We start from the raw sequence: 26,086 nt of genomic DNA on the forward strand, positions 1-26,086 counted from the left end.
TGAATTTGGCAAATACAACACAATTTATTTACAGTGTATGCAACTCAGCTCTTAAAAAGGACATTTTATATACAGGGCATAGGGAAACAAATCTTAAGATTAAACTTAGTGCCTAGAGTATCTGTGTGCATGAGACTTACTAAAGCTAAAGAAAAAATTTAAATTGATTCTACTATCTGCTACAACCTACCATATAATGTAGAATTTTAAGGGAGATATGGAAGAAATCATCCAAGCCATAACTACTACTGTGAAATACTATTTAAGGAATAAAAAAAAAAAAATGACCTGTGAAAGTCTACAGAGTCTAGACAAGTATTTATTGAATAAATTTATAAAGCAAATATAGAACATATCAACATGTAATAACACATGAAGGCCTGTATGGTAAATTAATAATCTAAATAGCCCTGTGTACACCAAATATAAAAGAGCCAAAAATTAAGTGAGCCTGAGAGATCTATAATTCATTATATATTTTCTATATGACTCCTGAACAATAAACAACAAAATTATCTTAATTCATTTCAGCACATCAGCCTGTAACTTCCAGTCATGTTCCAATCTTTGTGCAAATTGCATTTCAAAAGGCCAATCCTTAGTTATAATTATATATGTGTGTATAAAACTTGATTATAAATGGAAGCATTTGGCTATTGTTTATTATGCATGCTTATTGCTATCAAACAAATAAGCAACATTTTAGTTTTACTGTGCAAGGATTTTAATGAGATTTGCACACATTTCAAAAAATTCTATTGTGTGACTTCCAGGTCTTGGAGCTAAGTCAACAGGAGAAGAGTCAAGTGAGGTCACAGATGAGGTAAGAGAAACTTCTGAGGGTTTTCCTTGAGCCTCAGCATCTGAGTCATTCCTTTGGCAAGATCGGTAGTTGCTAATTGATCCTGATCTCTGTGGAGTAGCAGTCCCTGATTTGGCTTCTGTAATTTCATCTGGGCAAAAATAAATTTCAATTTGTTAGAATTTATAATCTTTTAACAACACTGAATTTACTTTTTAGTGGACTACTGATAGGCTATCCAGAACACATGAATTATAAATACCTTCTCATTGTGATCACAAGCCTATAGTAAGCTATTTACCTTTTTTATAAACAGTATGTACTCTTGTTTTGTCATTGTTGTTGGTCATGGGGCTTGAATTCAGGGCACTGAGGGTCCCCTAGCTTTATCACTCAAGGCTAGTACTGTACCACTTCGAGCCACACCACAATTTGCTGGTGGTTAATTGGAAATGAGACTCTCAAGGACTTTTCTGCCCAGTCTCACTTTGAACCAATATCCTCAGAACTCAGCCTCCTGAGTAGCTAGGATAAAAGGTATGAGCCAGCAGTGCCCGGCTTCACATTATGTACTATTGAAATGGACAGTCAAAGGTTTAGTACAGCTAGGAATATGGCTTAGTGGCAAGAGTGCTTGCCTCGTATACATGAGGCCCTAGGTTCAATTCCTCAGCACCACATATATACAAAGGCCAGAAGTGGTGCTGTGGCTCAAGTTGGCAGAGTGCTAGCCTTGCACAAAAAAAAAAAAAAAAGCCAGGGACAGTGCTCAGGCCCCGAGTTCAAGTTCCAGGACAGGACAAAAAAAAAAAGGTTTAATACAGAGCTTAGCTATTCATCAGTCTTGCAATCTAAGTTTAAGAGCATAAGGCTTAATAAATAGCATTCTTACAATATATACCCTTTGAAGTCACAAAATCAACTCACTTGGAATATGGAAGGTATCTTGGAAATCATCTCATGCTTTATTTTTTTAATTAAAAATAGCAAGGTAAAGTAAGCATGGAACTCAAGTCTAACTTTAATTCTGTGTTTTTCACACTTGTTCTACTCTCTAACTGTATTTCATAGAAGACATCATAAAAGGGCATCACTTTTAGAAACAAAATCAAATATAAATGTAGTGAATAGTCATTCAGCAGGCAAACCAGTGTGGTAATAAATCTAAGATTGCAAATTTAGCCTAAATACAATGGGAAAATAAAACCTATTTCATACCCAAAACTATGATTCTATTAGTAGACATATACTGGATATAAAGATAGCCAGACAATCAGGTTGGCCAGTATTTCACAGCTCTTTTTTTTTCTTATTAGAAAACAGCATAAGGCACTATCTCTGAGTTGTAAAAAGGAAAACAAAGATAAGCACTAGTAGTTCACATCTGTAATCCTAGCTACTCAGGAGGCTGAGACCTAATGATCATGGCTTAAAGCCAGTTCTAGCAGAAAAGCCTGTGAGACTCTGATCTCCAATTAATTACAAAAGCCAGAAGTGAAGCTGTCTCAAGTGATACAGCACTGGCCTTGAGCAAAAAAAACTCAGGAGGCTGAGACCTAATGATCATGGCTTAAAGCCAGCTCTAGCAGAAAAGCCTGTGAGACTCTGATCTCCAATTAATTTAAAAAAGCCAGAAGTGAAGCTGTCTCAAGTGATATAGCACTGGCCTTGAGCAAAAAAACTCAGGGACAGCACCCAGGCAATGAGTTCAAGTGCCAGTATTGCCACAAATGAAGAAAAAAATAATCATTCAATATAATCTTCCACAAAGAATATATCATATCTCAATGAATAAAAGCCATAACCCTATGATTAATTTTGAAATTATTTAATAGAACTGAGAATAATGGTATGCACCAAAGGTCTGAGCTATCATGTTCACTGTTTTGTATGATGTACATACCGTCAATACTACGGAAATCCAACAAATAAGTTCTACTATCCACTTGATATAACTGTAGACTCATTTTAGAGTAGGTGCTTGTCACAGGATTCTTCCTTCGAACTCGCAAATAATATGGATTTACAACCTAGCATGTGACGAGGAAAAACAAGGCCCAATTAGTTACTTGGTAAAACATTCTATAGAGTACAGGTTTGCAAAATGTGTGAATAACCAGAATGTCTGTTCTTTTCCTACCTTCCATTCATAATCCAACTGCTTAATTGCTCTACATACTTCTGCCATGATATCATTTGGTCGACTTTGACTTCTAATTCCTAAGTGCCATTTTGCTTTCCTTACACCTTGATGTTTAGATTTCTGTGGGTTTAACTCATCAAGAGTATGGCGTGCCCTTGGCGTTTCAGCAACCAGGAATGGTACTCTTTCTGGATGGGGTCGAGTTAAATGGTGATCATCAAGAAAAGAATCAGGTGGGCTTGTTGCCAAGTAGAAATCTTTGGCTTCATTCATAATTCTCCTGTTATCTATAATTAGGTGATAGGCGACAGCCAAAGGGTCCTGGTGATTTCTATTATAAAGGCAGCTGAGAACCTCCTCTTCAGAGCACTCAAATTTTTCACATACTTCTTTTAAGGCTTCATCATCAATCATGGTTGAACTATATGATGGATCTTCAGGAAAGAGATATTTGGGAAGGTCCTGTTTAAACCATTCGTGTTCCCTGAGGGGGAGGAAAAATTGTATGGTTTGGAGATGAATTCTGAGTAGATTCAAGACTGAAAGTAAAAGCTTTGGCAAATTCAGGATATGATTCATTTATATTTATACTATGTTATTGCATCTTTTGATTTTTTATCTTTATTGAAAAGGTGACAAGCAGGTGGGTTTCAGTTACATAAGTAAGGTAATGATTACATTTGCTTTTAAACACCCTCATTTTCTACCACTTACCCTTCCCTACTCCCCTCCCCCCCAAGTAGTTAGGGTCACACCCAACCTACTGTCAAATGAGTATCACTGTTCCATCACTTTACCATCTTTTTTAAAATGAGATTGCTCTTCTAGCTTACAATTAGAAGTGTTTCAGCCTTCCTCTGAATTTAAGAATGTAGCAATAGGAAAAGAAATGTCTATACTTCAAGCATTACAACAAATGACAGCACAACTTATCTCCAGCTCAGAAAATACACTATGTGTCTTCATTTTAATACCTTTTAGCAAGCAAAACCAACTTAATAATAATAAAGTATCAGGCAATATTCATTAAATCATTACCATGTGTTAAGTTTTTTGTTGTTGTTTTTTTGCCAGTCCTGGGCCTTGAACTCAGGACATGAGCGTTGTCCCTGGCTTCTTTTTGCTCAAGGATAGCACTCGGCCACTTGAGCCACAGCACCACTTCTGGTCATTTTCTACGTATGTGGTGCTGGGGAACAGAACCTAGGCAAGCACTCTTGACACTAGGCCATAGTCCCAGCCCCTGGGTTCAGTTTTATGCTTAGCAGTTTATATATATCGTCTCTCCTCATCCTCAAAACAATTCTACAAAGGCAACCACATCCCTCTGCTCTAAATTAAGGACTGAAGTTCTAGCAGATCAGGATGTTGCCCAACGTCATGAAGACAGTAAGAAGTGGAGTCAGATTGCACTCTGTTCTGTGTGACTCAAAAGCCATGCTCAGAATTTAGTTCCTAATTCTACTTTAACTCTACACATAAAAGAGTATGTTTGACATTAGCTATGTTCAAAACATACTAGAACTTAAAAAATAACAAGAAGAAAATAGCCCCAAAGAACAATGGTTATCATGGCTATCTTCTAAGTGACAGAAATAAAGTATTTGTTATTGCTTTCTCTTTTTGGTGCTTTGGGTTTTATTTTGTTTTGTAGACAAAGTGTTCCAATGCAATCCACAATACTCTCATGATCCTCCTACCTCAGTCCTAAGTAATTACAGATGCATACCACCACACCTTGACTTCCATATATTTTTAAATATGTAAATAAAGAGCAAATACATTTCTTTACAAGATGATGTGTCATTTTCCTCTGGTGGTGAAATCATTCATCCCGTCATTCATAATCTCTTTATTAGCTAGACTTTTAACATGAGGTAAATGGAAGAACAGGCTTCAAGTCACACATAAATCCTCCCTTCTCCTAGATCTTATTTATATTAAGATCCCATATCCCTCTGGTTCTTTTCTTCCTTATTCTTTTCTGAGAAGTGTGGTCCAGAAATCAGAAGAATTTCTCAAGGAGCACGTAAGTGCGGGGAGGAAGAAAATAAACAGTAGAAAGACAAAGTTTGCAGCATATATTTTTAAGTCTTCATGAGAAATGGCTCCCTTAAATTGGAGAAGCAGATGTGAATCATTTCTGACTTATTCCCTTACTCAAATGATTAGGTGGAGCCCTGTAACACACAACGAACCTAAGTTCATGAGATTCAAGTATACCCCCAGGAAAATCCCTCCATCTTGGACTAAAATTTTCTCATTCGTAAAAGCTATGCAATAATTCGGATTACCTGATATCTTTTATCGTGGCCCGCTTCATGGGATCCACCTGCAGCATATGCTTCAAAAGGCTAATCACAGAAGGGTTTAAGTACTGAGGAGTATAAAAAATCCCATCGCATATCTTTTTAAAAAGAGTTGGCACATGATCATCATCAAATGGAAGGGTTCCACATAATAAAGCATAGAGAATAACCCCACTGCTCCATATGTCTACCTCAGGGCCTGCATACAGTCTGTAACAGGAAATACCAACGTTATTAAATAATGATTAATAATGACAAAGTTAACCAAAAGAAGATTTCTATAATTATTGCTATTACATATAAATATCTTAATCCTGTAGTATTATCTTTGAAAACAAATGTAAAGAAGTTTTTAAAGTTACAGGGCACAGCTAAAATTCTGTCTGTATTATATGCCTATGGCCCTTAAATAGTTCCTGCCAATAGGATCAAATCTTGACAAACTGATCAATACTGAATTTAAAAACACACAGCTTTTTCAGTTAAGAGATTAAATTCTTTAGTGATAAACTCTGAGCCCACTTTCCCCTGTGATAAACTGAGCCCATTTTCCCCTACCTAAGACTATGGAAGGAAGCTGGGCTAAGGAGCTCACAGAATATTTTAAACTCTCACGTGTAATAGACTGTGAACAACTTTCGTAACAAACCTCAGAAACTAAATCGTCCAACATCTGACTTCAGGACGAGGGAAAAAAATCCCTTAAATTATTAAAATAAATTATTGAACTGATCAATAAATATTCCTTTGAAGATAAAAGTTCACTCAGAATGATATCCAGACGGGCACTGGTGGCTCATGACTGTAATCCTAGGAGGCTAAGATCTGAGGGTCACCGTTCAAAACCAGCTAGGGCAGGAAAGTCCTGGAGACTCCTATCACCAATTAACCATCAGAAAACCAGAAGCAGAGAGAAAAAGCGAAGGGACAGTACCTAGACCCTGAGTTCAAGCCCCACAACCAATTAAAAAAAAAAGAAGAAGAAGAAGGCTGGGAATATGCCCTAGAGGTACAGTGCTTGCCTCCCATACATGAAGCCCTGGATTCAATTCCTCAGCACCACATATATAGAATAAGCTGGAAGTGGCGCTGTGGCTCAAGTGGTAGAGTGCTAGCCTTGAGCAAAAAGAAGCCAGGGACAGTGCTTAGGCCTGAAGTTCAAGCCCCATGACTAGCCAAAAAAAAAGAAAGACAAACCAAACTGGAAAATCAAATTTTACAACAGCCCACTGAATATCTAGATAATCGTAACACATTATTTGGGGACATATTTAATTCTCAAAAGAATTAAAATAGACAACAAAAATGAAATGACTTTTAAAAGAATTCTGGGGCTGGGGATATGGTGGCAAGAGTGCTTGCCTCGTATATATGAAGCCCTGGGTTCAATTCCCCAGCACCACATATACAGAAAATGGCCAGAAGTGGCGCTGTGGCTCAAGTGGCAGAGTACTAGCCTTGAGCAAAAAGAAGCCAGGGACAGTGCTCAGGCCCTGAGTCCAAGCCCCAGGACTGGCAAAAAAAAAAGAATTCTGATGAACTTAACATAAAAGTATGATGGAACTTGGTAAGTCTAAGTACTCCAGCCTTATGCACAACTATGCCTTTACAGAAAAATTATTTCATTGAACAATCTAAGCAAATAAGCTTATGAAAATACTTTCACATCAAGTTAATTAGCATGTGACATATCTAAAGAAACACAACACAAAGAAATGTGGTTTGGAAGAAAAGTTTCTGAAAGTTAATTTATAGGGCTAAAGATGTAGCTCAGGGGTAGAGTCTCTGCTTGCCAACACCTTGGATTCAATCCCAACAGTACAAGAAAACAAGCTAACTAAAATAAAGAAATATAAATAAAAGCTTATCAGACAGATTAAATAATAGCTCATTATAAAAGCTAACAAACAAGATTCTGTTTTTAATCTCAGTAGTTTCACCGTAATAAAGAAAAACCCTGGGCTGGGAATATGGCCTAGTGGCAAGAGTGCTTGCCTCATATACATGAAGACCTGGGTTCAATTCCCCAGCACCACACATATAGAAAATGGCCAGAAGTGGCACTGTGGTTCAAGTAGTAGAGTGCTGTCCTTGAGCAAAAAGAAGCCAGGGACAGTGCTTGGGACCTGAGTCCAAGGCCCAGGACTGGCCAAAAAAAGGGAGGGAGGGAGGGAGAGGGAGGAAGGGAGGGAGGGAGGGAGGGAGGGAGGGAGGGAGGGAAGGAAGGAAGGAAGGAAGGAAGGAAGGAAGGAAGGAAGGAAGGAAGGAAGGAAGGAAGGAAGGAAGGAAGGAAGGCAGGAAGAAGGAAGGAAGGAAGGAAAAACACTTAAAAAGTTAAAATTCTATTCAAACTATTTAAAAATTTCTGCTCGGGGTAGGAAAAAACAGGGAGAGAGCAAGGTAACATTATCCTAAAAGGAATGTACTCTACCTGACTTATATATACAATTCTAACCCCTCTGTACATCACCTTTTTATGATACCAATCATTTTTTTAAAATTTCTACTAGGGTAGAAACAGTGACTCCAGGTAGAGTTGCTGCCTAAAACCCCGTTACTACACTCACTCTCCAAGGAAGTTATACTAGAAACCTGTTCTCATGTTCTCAATGCTGGAGGTCAAAAAACCGAAGGTCAAAATTCTTATAATCTTAAAGTCTGGAGAAGACATAAAGAATAAAAATTCAGCAAGAAATAAAAGCCTTACTTCTATTTGTTTGCTCTTTGAATCTTACTTAAGTGGTTCGCACTGGCCGCAAACTCTGCTTCTTCCCAAGTGCTTGGGATTGTAGCATGCACCTCACACATAACATCAGACTTGATATGGTTAGCAATACGCTAGTGCACTGCAGCTTCTCAAGATACACTTTACAAGAAAACTTAAAGCAACTATAAGATGTGATCTATTTGAAAAATCTGAAGTGACATTGCGCAGCCACACATCATTTTCATTTTTCATCTAATTGTAAACCATTTCTAACGACACACATTGCTGTTTATCACATTTTCAGCATTTTACCTGTCTAAAATCTGCTAGATTTAAACTTTTTATTTCTTTCAGGAGAAAAATTAAGCATTCTCCTCTCCGTTAGCATAATGTTGACTTGTAAACTAACACTCTGCTCTATAAACCTAAACTTTATCCACTGAAAATGTTTTATTCCTAAGACAGAAAACACAGAGATAAAAAAGACTTGCATCTTTTCTTTCCTAGAATTAAGTAAGACACTATAGACTGAACAATGCAGAAGATTACACAATTGCAAATGTATTAAGGGCAGGAAGATGTAGAACACTACCTTCCTGAAATTACTTCTGGAGCAGCATAATTAGGTGAGCCACAACTTGTTCTTAAAAATTCGCCATCTGACATCATGTTTGAAAGACCTGAAAGTGCACAAACACAGCTATTCAAGATATCCGAGGAAAATACCAACAGAACCCCACTAAATAATATGTATTCAAGAGATAGATCAATCATATTGTTCCTCGCATTAACAGTATCTTAGCCTTTATTTCCAAATATCCTGTTCAATATTCCCTAAAATGTTCAATCTATTTCAATATTCAAAATTAGTATAGATAAAAGTTTAATGAGTACATGTTAAGTTACTGGCTATTTTGATACTAGAATAAACTTGGCATGTTTAGGTTTTATTAATGCAGAGATTCCTAGGGGAAAAACTCTGAAACATGAATAGAACATTTAAAATTCAACGTTTCTGATTCTTTTTTTTTTTTTTTTTTTTTTTTTTGGCTAGTCCTGGGCCTTGGACTCATGGCCTGAGCACTGTCCCTGGCTTCCTTTTGCTCAAAGCTAGCACTCTGCCACTTGAACCACAGCGCCACTTCTGGCCATTTTCTGTATATGTGGTGCTGGGGAATTGAACCCAGGGCCTCATGTATACGAGGCAAGCTCTCTTGCCACTAGGCCATATCCCCAGCCCAAAGTTTCTGATTCTTAAAACATAAAAACAAAATTGTAACATTGAATCTGAAAGTTTCCTTACAATTTTCCTCTGAAAAGAAACCTTTGCCCCTCAAAAATGTGTTATTAAGATAATCATGGCAGGGCTGGGAATGTAGCTTAGTGATAGAGTGCTTGCCTAGCATGCATGAAGCCCTGGATTTGATTCCTCAGCACCACATAAACAGAAAAAGCCAGAAGTTGCGCTGTGGCTCAAGAGGTAGAGCGCTAGCCATGAGCAAAAGAAACTCAGGTAATTACAACAGTGATATAACACTTGTTTCCATAACATGGAGTTCATTTCATTTAGCACCATCTTATGCATTCATAAGGGCACAACTATTAGGCTCTTGTGATCCTCTGCTGTGACTAGCCTAAACCTGTGCTAATTATTCCCTGTGAGGGAGACCATAGAGTCCATGTTTCTTTGGGTCTGGCTCACTTCACTTAGTATAATTTTTTCCAAGTCCTTCCATTTCCTTACGAATGGGGCGATGTCATTCTTTCTGATAGAGGCATAAAATTCCATTGTGTACCACAAATGTGTACCACATTTTCCTGATTCATTTGTCTACTGAGGGGCATCTGGGTTGGTTCCAAATTTTAGCTATGACAAATTGTGCTGCAAGTGTTATATCACTGTTGTAATTACTTTCAACATGCCATGTGAAACTGTAGCTTCTATTGTTGATGATCCTCTTGTATCCCCTTCCTGTGGTTGTACCCACACTATCACTGTATCTGATCTGAGTACATTGGAAACTATATATACTGGTATTAGAACTAGAAAAAATGAAAGGGAATATCAAAATCAAGAAACAAAGGATAAAAAGACAAACAACTCCAAAAGCAATACTTGCAAAACAATTTGGTGTAAACCAACTGAACAACTCATGGAGGGAGAGGGAAAGGAAGAGGAGGGAGGGGGCATAAGGGAGGAGGTAACAAACAGTACAAGAAATGTATCTAAGGCCTAACATATGAAACTGTAACCTCTCTGTACATCACTTTGACAATAAATGAGAAAAAAAAATTTTTTTAAGAAGCTCAGGGACAGTCCCTAGGCCTTGAGTTCAAGCTCCAGTGCTGGCAAAAAAAAAGAAGAAAAACGATAATCATGGCAGCTGATGAGTAAGGAAGTTGAATAATTTAGCCAGTTTCAAAACAACACAATGACAACAACAAAAACAACAGCTCAGGTTTGGATGGAACTCTTCAATGAGTCTCTTTCACACTGAGGAAAACATTTACAATGTTCTCTGATTTGAGTCAAAGACACCCAAAAGAACAATGCGTCAGAGTTTCATTTTTCATTTAAGATTAATAATGTCAATTTTCAGAGGAAATGAAAGGAAAAAAAAGTTTAGTTTTAATAATAAAATGGGTTAATTTGGGGGCAAAGTGGTACTATGTAACCCAGACTAGGCTTTAACCCAAGGTCTTCCTTCCTCTGCCTCCCAAAGGGCATGTGCCACCACACCTGACGTTAAAATATTTCTTTAAAAATAATAAATTATAAAAAAATTATATTTTCTTTGGGGGGAGGTAGTTATTTTTTCTTTATATTTCAGAAGTTCTTTTTTCTTTCCCATGCTAGTCCTGGGGCTTGAACTCAGGGCCTGAGCACTGTCCCTAGCTTCTTTTTGCTCAAGGCTAGCACTCTAGCACTTGAGCCATAGCACCACTTGTGGCTTTTTCTATATATGTGGTGCTGAAGAATCGAAACCAGGGCTTCATGTATATGAGGCGAGCACTCTACCACTAGGCAATATTCCCAGCCCTTCAGAAGTTCTTTGTTAATGAGATTCCTCTTTCCCTCAATTTTCATGTTTATGGTTTACCTTCTGGTTTTCAACTTTTTAATAATGCTAACTCATTCATTTTCTTTTTTTCTCCATATATTGCCTGAAGAATATAATGGAAACATAGTGCTACTTTCTCTTTTAAAGAATGCTATCTTTTCAAATTATCTTTCCAATGATGCCAACTTCAATTTTGTTTTGTTGTTTAAGTGAGGCTTCTTACCTCAAAACTCATCAATGCTGAGACTACAGGTATGTGTCTCAACACCCATCATAAAAGTCAATTTTAAAGACACGGGGTGTAAAAAAGAAAATACTTTAGCTTTCCTCTTTTTTGTTTTTATGCTCATTGGCAAAATGGGGTACAATGTTTCTGTTACATAAAAGCTATCTGAAGAATATTACTTATAGTCATTAAACCTAATGACATATGAAACTATAAATATATCCTTACCAAAATCAGCTATCTTTGCATTCATGTGTGCATCAAGCAGGACATTTTCAGGTTTCAAATCTCTGTGAACCACCATATGCCTGTGACAGTAATCCACACCAGAAAGGATTTGCTGAAACAGCCTTCGACTTTCTTTTTCGTCCAGCTAAAAAGAAAGTGGAAAAATATCTTAAATGTTGTCTTTTAAAAGGCACCCTCCTAGCTATATCTTCAGTCCTATAAATATTTAAAATGCATGAAACCTTCCCAGTGAACACTGTTCTGGATACACTTTTGAAATGGGGAGAAAATAAACAGACACCAACTTGGCTTTCTACTCCTGTTATTTGCATAAGACTACATTTCCCAGCTTGCCTTCCACTATAGCCATTTCATGAGCTGCTTAGAGTAGTTTCAATTTCTACTTGAAACTAGGAATGTTTTCTCCTACAAATTATAAATGCTTACTCCTTCATTCTTTTAACAAATACTTATAGAATGCACTCAATGCACTACAGTTGTAGACATGACACAGTAATGAGTAAAAACAAAGGCCCTAATCAAGTGAAGAAAAACAAAGCAATAAACAAATACAACAGTACTTTGAAGGAAACAGTACTTCCAAGAAAAAGAAAGAAGAATAAGAGTACAGAAGGTGCTGTTGGAAAGGGATTTTGTTCATGTTGAAATGGATATTTTAGATCATTCATGAGGAAGAAACACTTATGAATGATTAATGAATTACTAAGCAACTATATATTCTAATATGAACATGTTTTAACAAATGAAAAACTTTAATTGATCCTATAAAATACAAAACTATTTTTAATGTACTGAAAAAAATACACTGCAACTACCTTTTCAAAAACATTCTTCAGGGGCTGGGGATATAGCCTAGTGGCAAGAGTGCCTGCCTCGGATACACGAGGCCCTAGGTTCGATTCCCCAGCACCACATATACAGAAAACGGCCAGAAGCGGCGCTGTGGCTCAAGTGGCAGAGTGCTAGCCTTGAGCGGGAAGAAGCCAGGGACGGTGCTCGGGCCCTGAGTCCAAGGCCCAGGACTGGCAAAAAACAAACAAAAAAAAAAAAAAAAAACCACATTCTTCAGGGGGCTGGGGATATGGCCTAGTGGCAAGAGCGCTTGCCTCGTATACTTGAAGCCCTGGGTTCGATTCCCCAGCACCACATACACAGAAAATGGCCAGAAGTGGCGCTGTGGCTCAAGTGGCAGAGTGCTAGCCTTGAGCAAAAAAGAAGCCAGGGACAGTGCTCAGGCCCTGAGTCCAAGCCCCAGGACTGGCAAAAAAAAAAAAAAAAAACATTCTTCAGGGCTGAGAATATGGCCTAGTGGCAAGAGTGCTTGCCTCCTACACATGAAGCTCTCGGTTTGATTCCCCAGCGCCACATATATGGAAAACGGCCAGAAGGGGCGTTGTGGCTCAGGTGGCAGAGTGCTAGCCTTGAGCGGGAAGAAGCCAGGGACAGTGCTCAGGCCCTGAGTCCAAGGCCCAGGACTGGCAAAAAAAAAAAAAAAAAAAAAAAAAACACATTCTTCAAAAACATCTTTCCTTACTTTATTTAATGAAGTTTCTCTACACAAGTGATAACCAATTACTTTTCATATTTAATAAAGAAGCTATTAACCCTCTAAGCAAACAGTTCGCATATGCAATTTCTCTAACAAGTCACAAACTAATATTCTAAAACCAGAATACTACATCTTAAATCCTGGAGGAAAAGACAAAATATTAATTTCCTTTGAAAGCAATATAACTACTAATTTAAGTATTAAAAGATATCCTTCCTCTAGGAAAAAAAAACAAAAACTATTATTCGGCAATGTAACCCCTTTATCTCTTCAACTGAAAGTTTGGGCGGGGAGAGAAAGAGTATCTAATAATATGTGAAAGAGCAAGAGAATTTTTAGTCGATGAGGCAAAAATACAGAAGGTAAAGTAACTAATAACTATGTAGGCTACAAAAAACAAAAGCATTTTATTTATAAAAATTCAGCATAAGGGCTGGGAATATGGTCTAGTGGCAAGAGAACTTGCCTCGTATACATGAGGCCCTGGGTTCAATTCCCCAGCACCACATATACAGAAAACGGCCAGAAGTGGCGCTGTGGCTCAAGTGGCAGAGTGCTAGCCTTGAGCAAAAGGAAGCCAGGGACAGTGCTCAGGCCCTGAGTTCAAGGCCCAGGACTGGCAAAAAAAAAAAAAATTCAGCATAAAAGATGAAAAGAAGATATCTGTAATGGAAGACTAGGAAAGGCAAAGCACATTTCCAGGTACATATCACAGACCACATGTTTTGCTCTCCTTCCTGAAATACCATTCAAATGACAAAGCAATAAAGAAGCAGGTAAAGACAAAAAGAACAGAAGACAGCAATCCAGAGCAACTACAAGCTGGACAGAACACAAAGACTGAGCCACAGGAGAAAGAGGAAAACCAAGTCTATGGAGGTAGAAAACAGAATTAAACTCATCTACAGTAGAATCCTGGAAAGGCTTCAAAATTGAATTTCAGAAACTTCTGAAGGCAGAAGTGAAGAGCAGGCTACGGAGACAAAACTGGTTGAAGGAAGCTTTGAAAGTCAGCCATTATGGGGAGGAAAGACCTACAATCCTAGTGAGGTTGAACCATATCTGATCTCAAGGATACCTAAGCAGACATGAGGCTTTGTGAGGAAAATGAGGGCTAAATAAAAAACAACATCCGAACTATCGAGACTTGCAGCCCTCTTCCAACCCAGCTCCTGCAGATCTGACAGCTAACCTACCACCCTGAAGAAAACTGGAAGGTTTCTTCTGCAATAAGTATCAGGTCTAAGGAATATTTCTTCTTATTCATATTAGCACATCTCCAACAATTCAATCTATGGGAAGAACCACCAATGAATACGCTCCATCAATATGAGCTTGGCGTTTAGTACTTCACTCTTAAATGTAAGTGAATAGCCAAGAATTGCCAGTTATCTGAGGAAAAGTAAAGAACAGAGAAAAATAAATGAGAAAGGATGGCGAGTCAAAAGCCCAGAAAGCCCAGAAATAATAGTGCAAGGGACCAAAAGACAACTTAAAAAACAAAAACAGTTGGGCTGAGAATATGGCCTAGTGGCAAGAGTGTTTGCCTTGTATACATGAAGCCCTGGGTTCGATTCTCCAGCACCACATATCTAGAAAACGGCCAGAAGTGGCGCTGTGGCTCAAGTGGCAGGGTGCTAGCCTTGAGCAAAAAGGAAGCCAGGGACAGTGCTCAGGCCCTGAGTCCAAGCCCCAGGACTAGCAAAAGAAAAAAAAAAAACAGTAATAACAACTAACTTTTATCAGATAAGGATATTAAAAAAAAAGACTACTTAAATTTTCAGAAAATAACAATGCCACTTAAATATAAGATATAACAGCTAAATTTCAATGCCTAAAAGTTAAAGGTAAAATTGAAGAAATTTCTACCATGTAGAAAATATGGCCAAGAAACAAAAAAAAACTGACGAAGAAAAAAAGAAATGGTATTAATTCAAGTTTTGCCTGTTTATACTCCTCTAGTAAGAAATCAACAAAGACAAAAGATAAATGGTACTTATTCAAGTTTTGCCTTTATACTCTTCTAGTTAGGATTTTTTGTAGAGGATGGGATAGGAGTTAAAAAGGCTGACAAGGTGAATACCTGCAATGGAAATGAATGATGCAAGAAAACAAAACAATTAAAATTAACTTGGTTAATGAGTTGCTTCTGATTAAACAGCTATGCTGTGTAAAATGAAGAAATAAACCTTAAGAGTGTTAAATCTGTTTTCTCAGTACTAGACACAACTATTTCAGATAGGGGTTTTATAGAAACTGGTACTGGTAGCTCAGGCCTGAATGAGATCTGAGAATTACAACTGAAACCACCCCAGGCAGAAAAATCTGAAAGACTTTATCTTCAATTAGTAAACAAAAAAGCAGAACTGGAGCCATAGCTCAAATGGTAGACTACCAGCCATGACTGAAAAAACCAAGCAAAAGCAAGAGGTCCTGGGTTCAAGCCCCAATACTGGCACCAAAAGGAAAAGAAGAGCAAAGGGAAGTAGAGAGGGAAAGGGAAGAAAGGAAAGAAGGAGGGAAAGAGGGAAGGAGGGAGAGAGGGAAAGGGGGGGGGCAGTATATCAGCTAATCTGAATATAAGAAAGAGTATAGGCTAGGCACTGGAGGCTCAGGCCTGGAATTCTAGCTACTCAGGAGGCTGAAATCTGAGAATCACACAGTCCAAAGCCAGCCCAAGAAGGAAAGTCCATGAGACAATCATCTCCAATTAATCACAAAAAACTTGGGCCCGTGGCTCAAGTGGTAAAGCGCTAGCCTTAAGCAAAAAAGGAGCTCAGGGACAGCACCTAAGTTCAGAGTTCAAGCCTCAGGACCAGCAAAAAAGAAAAATAAAAAGTATGGACAACCACGTAGCACTGGCTCATGCCTATGATTCTAGGTACTCAGGAGGCTGAGACCTAAGATCGCAGATCAAAGCCAGCCCAGAGAAGAAAGTCCATGAGACACTTATCGCTAATTAACCACCAAAAAACCTTGAGCAAAAAAGTTCAGGCATAGCACCTAGGCCCTGAGTTCAAGCCCCAGGATCAGTATTAAAAAAAATAAGAATATATGAATGAACAGGGTTAAGTATTCAATTTTTGTGTCCATTAACTTATTGTTTAACGTGTCTTCTAAAGTTCCTTCCAGTTCTAAATTCCTTAAGTCTAATTCCTACCTCCTTCATGGAGCCTGTTCTTACTATTCCAGGTACATCAGATTTCTGAAACCAAAAAATGAATGCAATTTAAATGTAGCTAGGATTGACCAGCAAGGCCTAGATCCTTAAATATTTAATAATATATTTTATAAGGGATAAGTATATACAAGAAACATATTAAAAGCCATTTATATGCCCCAAAAGCATACATCTGAGAATTATAAGTTCTGGGGTCTAAATCCAATTAGTAAGTCAGGTGACCTTGAGAAAATATATAAATTATGAGGCTCAATATCCACATCTGTATAACTGAGCTAAAGAGATAACCTTGTAAGTTCTTTCTAGCTCTACCTATGATCCTAAACAAATAGTTATTAAGTAGACCTCTTAAAATCACTGTCTGACATTTTGATACTAATCAGGGATAAGGGAACTTACAAAATATGTACAGGTTTAAATCAGAACTGCTTACCCTTCCATTTTTACAGATATAATCAAATAGCTCTCCTCCTGAGACATATTCCATCACCATGAAAATATCAGATGGTGTACTGATGACCTGGTACCTGGTGAGAGAAAACATTACCTACTAATATTAAAACATGAATATTAATTCATTCCATAAATATTTCCCAGGCACCTATAATATACCAGGTACTGTGCTAGGAGTTAGGGAAACTACAGGAAACAAAACAAATTTTCTACTCTCATACTGTCGATGTTCCTCAAGCCAAAAAGCAGTAAATACATGAGCGGAAAGTCCCTCAGAGCAGTACAGCAAATTCTTCTGCACAGAGTACTTGAGGAAAGCCTCTAACAATGTCACACTTGAGCAGAGCCTTCTAGAAGTCAGGAAGCAAGCTATGCATTTATCTGGGAAAAAGTAAACCAGGCAGAGAGACTGGCAAGAGCCAGGGCTGCAGATGGCAGCTTGCCTGGCATATTGAGGAATGAAGGTAAGAGCAAAGGAAGCTGGGAGAGAAACAATGCAGAAGCAAAGTTGTAACTTAAGACAAAAGGACCAGAACATTCGAAGCCAAAGATGCTTTGGCTTTCCCTCAATTCAAAGTGAAAAGGTCCTGCAGTGGTCATGTGACTATTAAAAGGATTACATGGCAGCAATGTGAATTGACAGAATGGTGAAGATGGAAGCCAAGTCTATTGCCATAGTCCACAAGAGGGATAAGGGTGACTCAGATCAGTCTGGTGGAGATAAAGAAGTGAAAAACAAAGCAGAGATACATTCTGAAGGCTGAGATGAGACGGATGGTAGGCACTGAGAAAAACAGAGAAGAATGGTTTCTGAGCTAGGTGCCAGTGGCTCACTCCTGTAATCCTAGCTACTCAAGTGGCTGAGAGCTGAGGATCGTGGTTTGAAGCCAGCCTGGGCAGGAAAGCCTGTGAGACTCTTACCTGCAATTAACCACCAGAAAACCAGAAGTGGCACTGTGGCTCAACTGGCAGAGTGCTAGCCTTGAGCTGAAGAGCTTGGGGACAGTGCCCAGGCCCAGAGTTCAAGCCTCACGACTAGCCAAAAATAAAAAGAACTGTTTCTGAATTTTTGTCCTAGGTAACTGGTGTTGAGATTTGACTATGTACAGTTTGAAATGCCTCGTGGACATCCCCATGGAGATAAAAAGCAAGCAGTGGACGTAGAGGATTAGAGTTCATGAAAGAAACTTCAAAGTAAGATATGTACACTTATGAGTCATCATCCTACAGACAGTATTTAAAACTACTGTAATAAATGAGCAAGAGTGAAACAAACTTTCAGTCACCCAGTTCAACAAAAAAGTCTAAGCAGCTTTAAATTACAACCTACCTCATAATAAGCAAGATGAGCAATAAGTAAGTAATCTGTACATCCTACAACTGGCAACTGACAGTAAAATTACTGTCCTTTGAGACATTACATCCTGATATATTGTCATCTGTACTTCCTACATAAGCTGTAGGAAGAAAGCACAATGAGGAGAGGGGATCATTTCTAGTGCACTGTCTCTAGCATATAGAACTTAACAGCATATAGAAATTTGGAAGTAGGGACTTTTTGTGCTTATACCCTCCCATGGGGATTGAAGCCTGGGCTTCAGTACAAGCCAGGGAAAATTATTACTAGCATATCAGTTATTCATTCTACATCACAGAAGCAACTGAACATTATCAGATGGGCATCTGTCTAAAAACAGGAAAGAACAAGAAAAATAGCAGTAATATGAACAAAGTTAAAGCATAAGGAAAGGCTTAACTGACAATGAATGGGGTTAGAGAAATACATAAACAGGAGGAAATTTTTCAAAGCCCTGAGGAAACAGGAAGAAATGTCACTCCTCTCACTTGTCAACTTAAGTAGGTTGACAAAATGGATAACAACATTACTGGATTGAATTTAAAGTAAATTGAGCTTACAATTTAATTATATGAGGATGCCTGAAAAGCTTGAGGTTCTGAATTTCTCTGCGGATTTTTCCTACCACATCAAGGCTTCGAATCTTCTGCCGATTGAGTATCTTCACAGCAACTTTATGTCCAGTCAATTCATGCTTGCCAACTGTAGACAAAACAATGTTAATAAATTAGTATATTTAGATGTATTCTAAAAAGTCTGCATACTCAGAAAACACTTTTAACAGATTTGACGATGGACTATGAAAAGCAGAGGTGGCCCATATAACAAAATCCGATTGATAAGATTCAAGTGAGGTATTCTGTTATTTTTCTATTTTTGAATTGCAGATCAAGTCTGGAGTCAATCCGTCCATCCTTACTTAACCTGCTTATAAGTTCTCATAATTTTTGTGGCTCTATTTCAGCAATGCAAACCTCACTAATGTAATAAAGCTTCATCTTCACAGAACTCAGATGATTTTTGGAGTACCACATAAGAACTCGATATGTTTCAGCATTCTAGATTTCTTGAGAGTGACAGTCAGGGCATTACTATGCTCTATCATGGTGGCACAGGAAGATGGTGAAAAAGAACCACATATTATTTTGATATGTCTTCCTCTAAAAGGCTTAAGAATATCTCAAATATAAGGAATCTAAAATATTTTCTCTTTGGGAATAGGAATAATTATTTACCCACTTCTGTTCTCTTTAAAAGTCTTAGTACTTTAAGGCCATCGCGTTATATCCTGTTCCATTATTCTAACTTAGGAGCCTTGAGCCCAATTACCAACATACTTTCAATACTAAATTTTCAAAACCATAATATTTATTTTAAATATAGCATCATATACCAGTCACCAACAGCTCACTCTACAATCCTAACTATTCAGGAAGCTGAGATCTGAGGATCATCAGCTCACTCAGCTCAAGCAGTCCGTAAGACTCTTAACTCCAAGGGGCTGGGGATGTGGCTCAGTGGAAGAGCACCCCCCTGGTGAGCGCAAGGCCCCGGGTTCAGTCCCCGGGTTCTGGGAAAAAAAAAAAAAAATCACACAACTACAAAAGACTCTTAACTCCACTATCAGAAAAAGCCAGAAGTGGAGCTGAGGCTCAAGTGGTAGAATGCTAACCTTAAGCACAAAAAGCCCAAGGACAGTATCCAGGCCCTGAGTTCAAGCCCCAGGACCAGCACAATAATAATAATAACAACAACAACAACAATGATAACAACAACAACAACAACAAAGTATCACACAACTTAAGAAACGCCTATATTACAGCCACCCAATAAACCTATGGAGCAAATACTATCCTACTTAACAGATTTTCAAAAAAAATACTGCAGCTCTAAACATATCTAATTTGTTAAAGTAAGTTACTGTGATCAAGTTGGGCCAGACCTTCTGACTACAAGTGTGCTAACATAACCACCCCACCCAACCAGCACTATGTACTGAAAAGGAGAAACATTTTGGCACATAACCAGAAGCATAACTGTATTCTCCAAACTGGGCTAAAGATTTTGCATTGAGTAAATTTTGTTGCAGTCAAACTGACTGCTACTTCATAGTCAATCGGTAAGTGTAGTAAAGAGACCATGTCAGGAATATATATGTACTCCTAAAGGATGTACTCCCTTTTTTTAAAGGTAAAACTTAACTCTCCAGCTGGCTACTATTTTACAATGCAAAATTGTGGTAAATAGGTATTTAGGCCATAGAAGACTTGGTTCTCACCCATGGCAAAGGTTACTGGCACTCAATGTCTGCCTGACAGAGAAGGTTAATTAACTAAAGATTAGCTAACAACCATGTTACTGCTGTCCAACAGGAACCTTGTCTAATTATAGAACATTCTAACAAGTAATCTTCTACCTAGATATGTAATCCTAAAGTAAAACAAGATCATACATTGAAAAGTAAAGTTTCAATAGAGATGACACAATACATATCTATTAAATATATTCTAGTTACCTAAGCATTTCCTTCCCATTCTAAAATTATTTTCCCTATTAAGAGTGATAGGGGTAGGAGGTGAGCTTATAAAGATGAAAATTTGAGAACGCTAGCTTTTTTTGTTAATGAACATTTGAGGCATACCAAAACCCCTATACCACCACTAGCTTAGAAAGCAATCTGGATACGAGAAGCCCTGAAGGACTCCTCCTGGACTCCAGCAACTTTATCTCTTCCTCAAAGGTAACCACTATCCTAAATTTACTGTCTTACTACCTGTTTACCTATTTTTATTATGTAAGAATTGATCTATAGACCTCTAGACACCTAATATTTGATAAGGGAGCCAAGAATACAGGATGAAAGAAAGACAGCCTCTTCCACAAAAGGTCCTGGCAGAATTGGCTATCCACATTCAGAAAAATGAAGCTAGAGAACTGTCCCTGGCTTCTTGAATAAGAAATGTACTCACTGCCTTATATATGAAACTGTAACTCCTCTGTACTTCACTTTGACAATAAAGGGGAAAAAAATAAAATAAAAAAGGAAACTGAATTAGATCCTCTGTATCATTCTGCACCAGAATCAATTCCAAATGGATCAAAGACCTCAATGTCAGGCCAGATACCAGGAAAATAATACTACAGGAAGGAGTAGGAGAAATATTAGGGCTCTCAGGCATAGGTCCAAACCTCTTAAGTAAAGGTCCAGAATCACAACAAATCAAAAAGAGACTGGATAAATAGGCCTGCATCAAACTGCATGGCAAAGGACATAACAAGATAACTACTGAATGGGAGAAGATTTTTATTAGCTGTGCATCAGATAAGGGCCTCAGATCTAAAATATACTTACAGCTCAAACAACCCCTACCCAATAAACTCTCAAAGAAACAGCAACTCAATTAATAAATGAGCTAGAGATTCAAAAGAGATTTCTCAGAATAACCTCAAATAAAAATGGCCACTACCAAGAAAACTAACCATAACAGGTGCTGGTGGAGATGTGGCCAAAAGGGAACTCTATTACATTGCTGGTGGGAATGTAGACTTCTTCAATCACTCTGGAAAGCAGCACGGAGGTTCCTCAAAAGGCTAAACATAGAGTTTCCCTATGAACCCAGCATTTATCCAACAGAACACAAACAAGGCCACCAGCCACAACCACGTTCATTGTAGCATTGTTTACCACAGGCAAGATATCAAATCAACCCAGATAACCCTCAGCAGACAAATCAATCAAGAAAATGTGGTATAACATACACAGTTGATTTCTATGCTTCCATCAGAATGATACTGCCCCTTTTGTAAGGAAATGGAAAAAAAATTATATTAAGCAAAGTAAGCCAGACCCAAAGAACTACAGGGTGCATGGTTTCCCTCATTTGTGGTAAACTAGAATGTGCCTATAAATCTACAAGTAAACACAACGGGTGGTAAAAGACAAAAAGTACAATCGGGACACGTTAAATCATGCATGACTCTAGACATTCACACAGTGAGACCAAAGGAGGATATTCTTTATTTTATTTTATTTTTGACCAGTCCTGGAGGTTGGACTCAGGGCCTGAGCACTGACACTGGCTTTTTTTTGCTCAAGGCTAGCATAGTACTACTTGAGCCACAGTGCCACTTCCAGCTTTTTCTGTTTAAGTGGTACTGAGGAATCAAACCTAGGGCTTCATGCATGCAAGGCAAGCACTCTCCTGCTAAGCCACAGGAGGACCATGAGTTCAGAGTAAGCCTGAGCTCCATGAAGAAGCTCTGTATGAAGAATAAAATTAATGAACTGGTTGAAAATTTTGACCAACATCAACTAATACATTTATGAACAGATGTAGTTATAAACATAAAGTCTCTGATCCTCTAACTAATGGGCTATCTCCATTTGGGGAGTTTGTTGACTTTGACCGAATAAAGTATTTCAAGAGAGGAATGTGTGGGTAGAGAAGTGAAGGTTAAGGAAAAGCAGAGTCACTGGAGAGATTCATGTCACCACAGCATCACAGACCAAATCCATAAAATGAAGGCTTTCTTCTTCCTTTCCAATCTGCCCTGCCAAAAACCACTTCTCAAATAGAGAGAGAGAGAGAGAGAGAGAGAGAGAGAGAGAGAGACTTAAGACCACTCAGGTCCTTATCAGGAAAATGAAATGAAAGTCATAATCCAAGCAGAATTCTCAGAAGGGTTGAGGGCATCAAAACTGCTTCTTCACGATTTTAGGAGCTCTGAAAAGCATTTCTTACAAACTCAAAAGCAGTTTATAACTGCTAACAAGAAACATCATAGCTAAAATTAAATACTTGGGAGGCCAAGGCCAGGAAAATTGCAAGTTGCAAGGCAGCAGCCAGCCGAGGCAAAACAGCAAGACTGTTTCAAAAATAAATAAGTAAATAAAATTACACGTTAAAAAAAAAAAATGAGAGGCTGGGAATGTGGCTTAGTGGTAGAGTATTTGCCTAGCATGAATGAAGCCCTGTGTTCCACTTCTCAGCACCACATAAACAGAAAAGGCTGGATTTGGCACTGTGGCTCAAGTGGTAAAGTGCTAGCCTTGAGAGAAAGGAGCTGAGAAACAGTGCCCAAGCCCTGAGTTAAAGCCCCATGATGGGGGAAAAGGGAAAGGGCGGGGGGATGAGGGAGGAGGTAACAAATTGTACAAGAAGTGTACTTACTGCCTTATGTATGAAACTGTAACCCCTCTGTACATCACTTTGACAATAAATAATTATTTAAAAAAATAAATCCGCAGGACTGGCCAAAAAAAAAAATAAGAAAGAAAAAATGAAGGGGCACAAAAACATCTTACTGGACTAACACAAACCCAACCTACCAACAGCTGTGTTACAGTCCCCTGGCAATCACTTCTTCCCTACATTATTGGCCTCGTAGATTTTCTTTAAAAGGTTTATACATTTATTTGCTACCTTGTAGGCTATACAGCAATTTTCCAGTTTTATGACTCAGGGAAAGGGCAAGAGAAAGAAGGGTTCTCTCTATTTTGAGATAAAATTAGAAAGGCTTTATTTAGCTCTGAGAGAGCAATCCTGAATTAATCCAATGCATAGATTTTCATGAGTTTATCCTTTTATGTCAAATATTTACTATCTGCAAATCATAGAAAGCAAATCATATTTTGATAGCGCTATGCATGAAATATTTTTGGTACCACTTCCAAAAGCCTTTCTCTAATACCTCTAATAACAAAGTGAAATATTTTGAAGCTGAAAAACAGGTATGCATCACAAAGATTGCAAGTGAAACTTTTTAGGACTGAGAAGTAACAAGATAATGAAAAGAGCAAGTCTATTATTTCAAAATACTTATGTTATTACATAAGAATCTGAGATTCCGCACTTTTCTTTGCCAAAAACAATGTGCATGGGATTGCTTCCTAAATACCCTGTAAAAATAAGTAGAAACTGTATTCATAGATCAAGAGATGGCATCTGGAGGCATCTGGAAACATCTGCCCTACCTAACAGGTTTGGTCCACCGACACGTCAAAATTCCTCAGGGCTGGTTTGTAAACCCAGTACCGACCCCGGCGGGATCCGGATCTTTTCCCGAGGTGCCAGGTGGGGGGGGGGGGGGAGACCCCCGCATGCCCAGGGACCCGCAGGGACAGGTGAGTTCGCGGCAGACGCGCCAGGGACCGTCGGGGAAACGATGGGCTGGCCCCGAGCCACAGGAGCACCCGCCGGGGAGCGGCGGGCGGCTCCCCCAGGGCTCGCCGGCACCCCCCCGCCCCGGCGGGCCGCGCCGCGCCCAACGCCCGCACCTGGGAAAGTTCGCACCTGGGGCCGACTCCGCCCCCTGCACTCGGCGCCGCGCCGCGGCCCCTCCGTCGCCATGGCGACCGCTCCCCCACGCACACGGGGCCCGGCCGCGCCGCAGCCCCGCGGCGACCTCGGGCTCCGCACCCTCGGGAGCCGGGACGCGGGGTGCCCAACCCCGAGGCCGGGGACGCGGGGCGCCCGGGGAGGAGGAGCTGGGGCTAGGGGAGGAAGGCGCTCCGCTCCCGGGCTGCGGCCTCGCCTCGCCCCGAGGGTCCTCACCCTTCACTTTCCCGAAGGTGCCGACGCCCAGCGTGTCGCCCAGGATGTAGTGGCCGATCTTCACCCGCCCGTCGTGCTTCTGCTTCTCGGCTGTCGCCATCTTCCTCCAGGAACTGAGTCTGCGCATGGCGCCGCGGGAGGGGGCGGAGGGGGCGGGCAGGGCCGGCCGGGGGCGGGCGGGCGGGGCGGGGGTGGGGACGCGGGAGAGCCGCGGCCTGCCGCCGCCCAGCGCCGCCCGCGCCGGCCCCGCAGCCGGCCGCCGGGTGCAGACGCTCCCCCTGGCGGGGTGGCTTGCGGGACGCCGGGAGGATCTGCGGGAGGGGCGGCGACGGGGCTCCGAGAGGGTCTGCGGGACGCCAGCAGGGTGTGCGGGGGTAGAGGGGGAGGCCGCTGCGGGGCGGCGGGAGGGGCGGGCTGCGGGAGGAGCAGCGGCGGGCTGCTCGGAGGGTGTGCGGATGGGGGCGGCGGGGAGAGCTCGGGGAGGGCCTGAGGGAGGGGCGGCGGAGGGGGGGGGAGCGCTGGGAAGGTTGCGGGAGGGGCGGGCTGTGGGGCGCCCGGAGGGTGTGCGGGAGGGGCCGTGGGGAGGGGCAGCGGTGGGACGACGCCGATGGTTGCGGGAGGAGCGGCGGTGGGGCGGGAAGCGGGGCGCCGGGAGGGTTGCGGGAGGGGCGCTGGTACCCTCACCCCCATCCTTTGGGTCTGAGCGCCCGCCCACCTGCACGTGGGAGGGGGGGGAGTCCCTCTCTCCAGGGCTGCGGGGTGGAGGGGGAGGCCATCCTGGGCCACTTCCTCCTCGGGCTGGGGTCTCCGCCCCCCCCCCCCGAGGCCTCCCTAGTTCCTACTGGGGAGTCAGGCGGGGAGCGGGGGCGGGGGGCGTGCGGCCGCGCCCCTGGTGAGAAGGCCGGGGAGGGCGCGGGTCGGTGCGGGTGGGTTGCCCCGGAACCAGCGCCCGGTGAGCCGCACTGTGGCGGGGGACACCGCCCTACCGTTTCCTGACCTTGATCTCGTCTGTTCGGGAGAATTGTCAGAGCCCTGGGAGTTTTCCCCACCCGCCTGAGCCCCACGGTGGCTGCCGGGCGGGCGTCCGGGCGGCTCTCGCCTGTCAGCGTCACCGCCCTGGAAGCTGGTCCGAGAGCATCGCTGTTGCTGGTAGCCGGCTGGAGATGCGGGTGTGCAAGTGTGGGCATCCGGATGAAATCAGTACTTTGAGATTTGCAAGTGAGACACTTTCTCGCAGTTTTGAAAACAACCGTTACCGTTACCTCCAGAAGATCGAGTGACCGATATTATTGTAGCTACACTATACCTAGGCCCTGTCTATATAAATGCAGTCATAACGTTCCCTATGATATCTAGGGAAAGTACATTTTGCTTTTTTTTTTTTTTTTAGTAGAATTTTCAAGAAAAGTAGTTTGTTACTCACCTCCTCTCACTTGGGCTAATGTCAGGCAAAAATTCGCTCTCTTCCATGAAATAGTATATTTAAAAAAGACT

At 40.7% G+C, this 26,086-nt stretch overlaps 1 protein-coding gene across 3 annotated transcripts; it reads right to left on the reverse strand.

The window, feature by feature from the left end:
• Prkaa1 (protein kinase AMP-activated catalytic subunit alpha 1) lies at positions 1 to 24,721 on the reverse strand. 3 transcript variants are annotated; one of them, XM_048368115.1, is made up of 10 exons: positions 24,593 to 24,721; positions 18,599 to 18,740; positions 16,662 to 16,755; positions 16,208 to 16,252; positions 11,478 to 11,622; positions 8,554 to 8,641; positions 5,240 to 5,464; positions 2,943 to 3,429; positions 2,706 to 2,832; positions 1 to 953 (listed from the first exon to the last, which is right to left on the reverse strand). In XM_048368115.1, the coding sequence occupies exons 1-10, from the start codon at positions 24,717 to 24,719 to the stop codon at positions 709 to 711; spliced, it is 1,725 nt and encodes a 574-aa protein (XP_048224072.1). In that variant the 5' UTR covers positions 24,720 to 24,721; the 3' UTR covers positions 1 to 708. The 3 variants fall into 3 exon arrangements, with proteins under 3 accessions (XP_048224072.1, XP_048224070.1, XP_048224071.1); XM_048368113.1 differs by lacking the exon at positions 16,208 to 16,252; XM_048368114.1 differs by lacking the exons at positions 16,208 to 16,252; positions 16,662 to 16,755; positions 24,593 to 24,721 and having other exon boundaries at positions 18,599 to 18,697.
• Positions 24,722 to 26,086: the final 1,365 nt, after the last annotated feature.

Source organism: Perognathus longimembris, chromosome 19 (genome assembly GCF_023159225.1).
Source record: "Perognathus longimembris pacificus isolate PPM17 chromosome 19, ASM2315922v1, whole genome shotgun sequence".
Taxonomy (NCBI): Eukaryota; Metazoa; Chordata; class Mammalia; order Rodentia; family Heteromyidae; genus Perognathus; species Perognathus longimembris.

Excerpts from the sequence above, each read along its gene's own strand:
- Prkaa1 (XM_048368115.1), bottom strand. The coding sequence starts at position 24,719 with ATGCGCAGACTCAGTTCCTGGAGGAAGATGGCGACAGCCGAGAAGCAG. Across the intron at positions 8,642-11,477 it reads TGCAAAGATAGCTGATTTTG|GTCTTTCAAACATGATGTCA; the intron begins GTAAGGATATAT and ends GTGCACTTTCAG. Across the intron at positions 2,833-2,942 it reads AGTTGGATTATGAATGGAAG|GTTGTAAATCCATATTATTT; the intron begins GTAGGAAAAGAA and ends GTCACATGCTAG.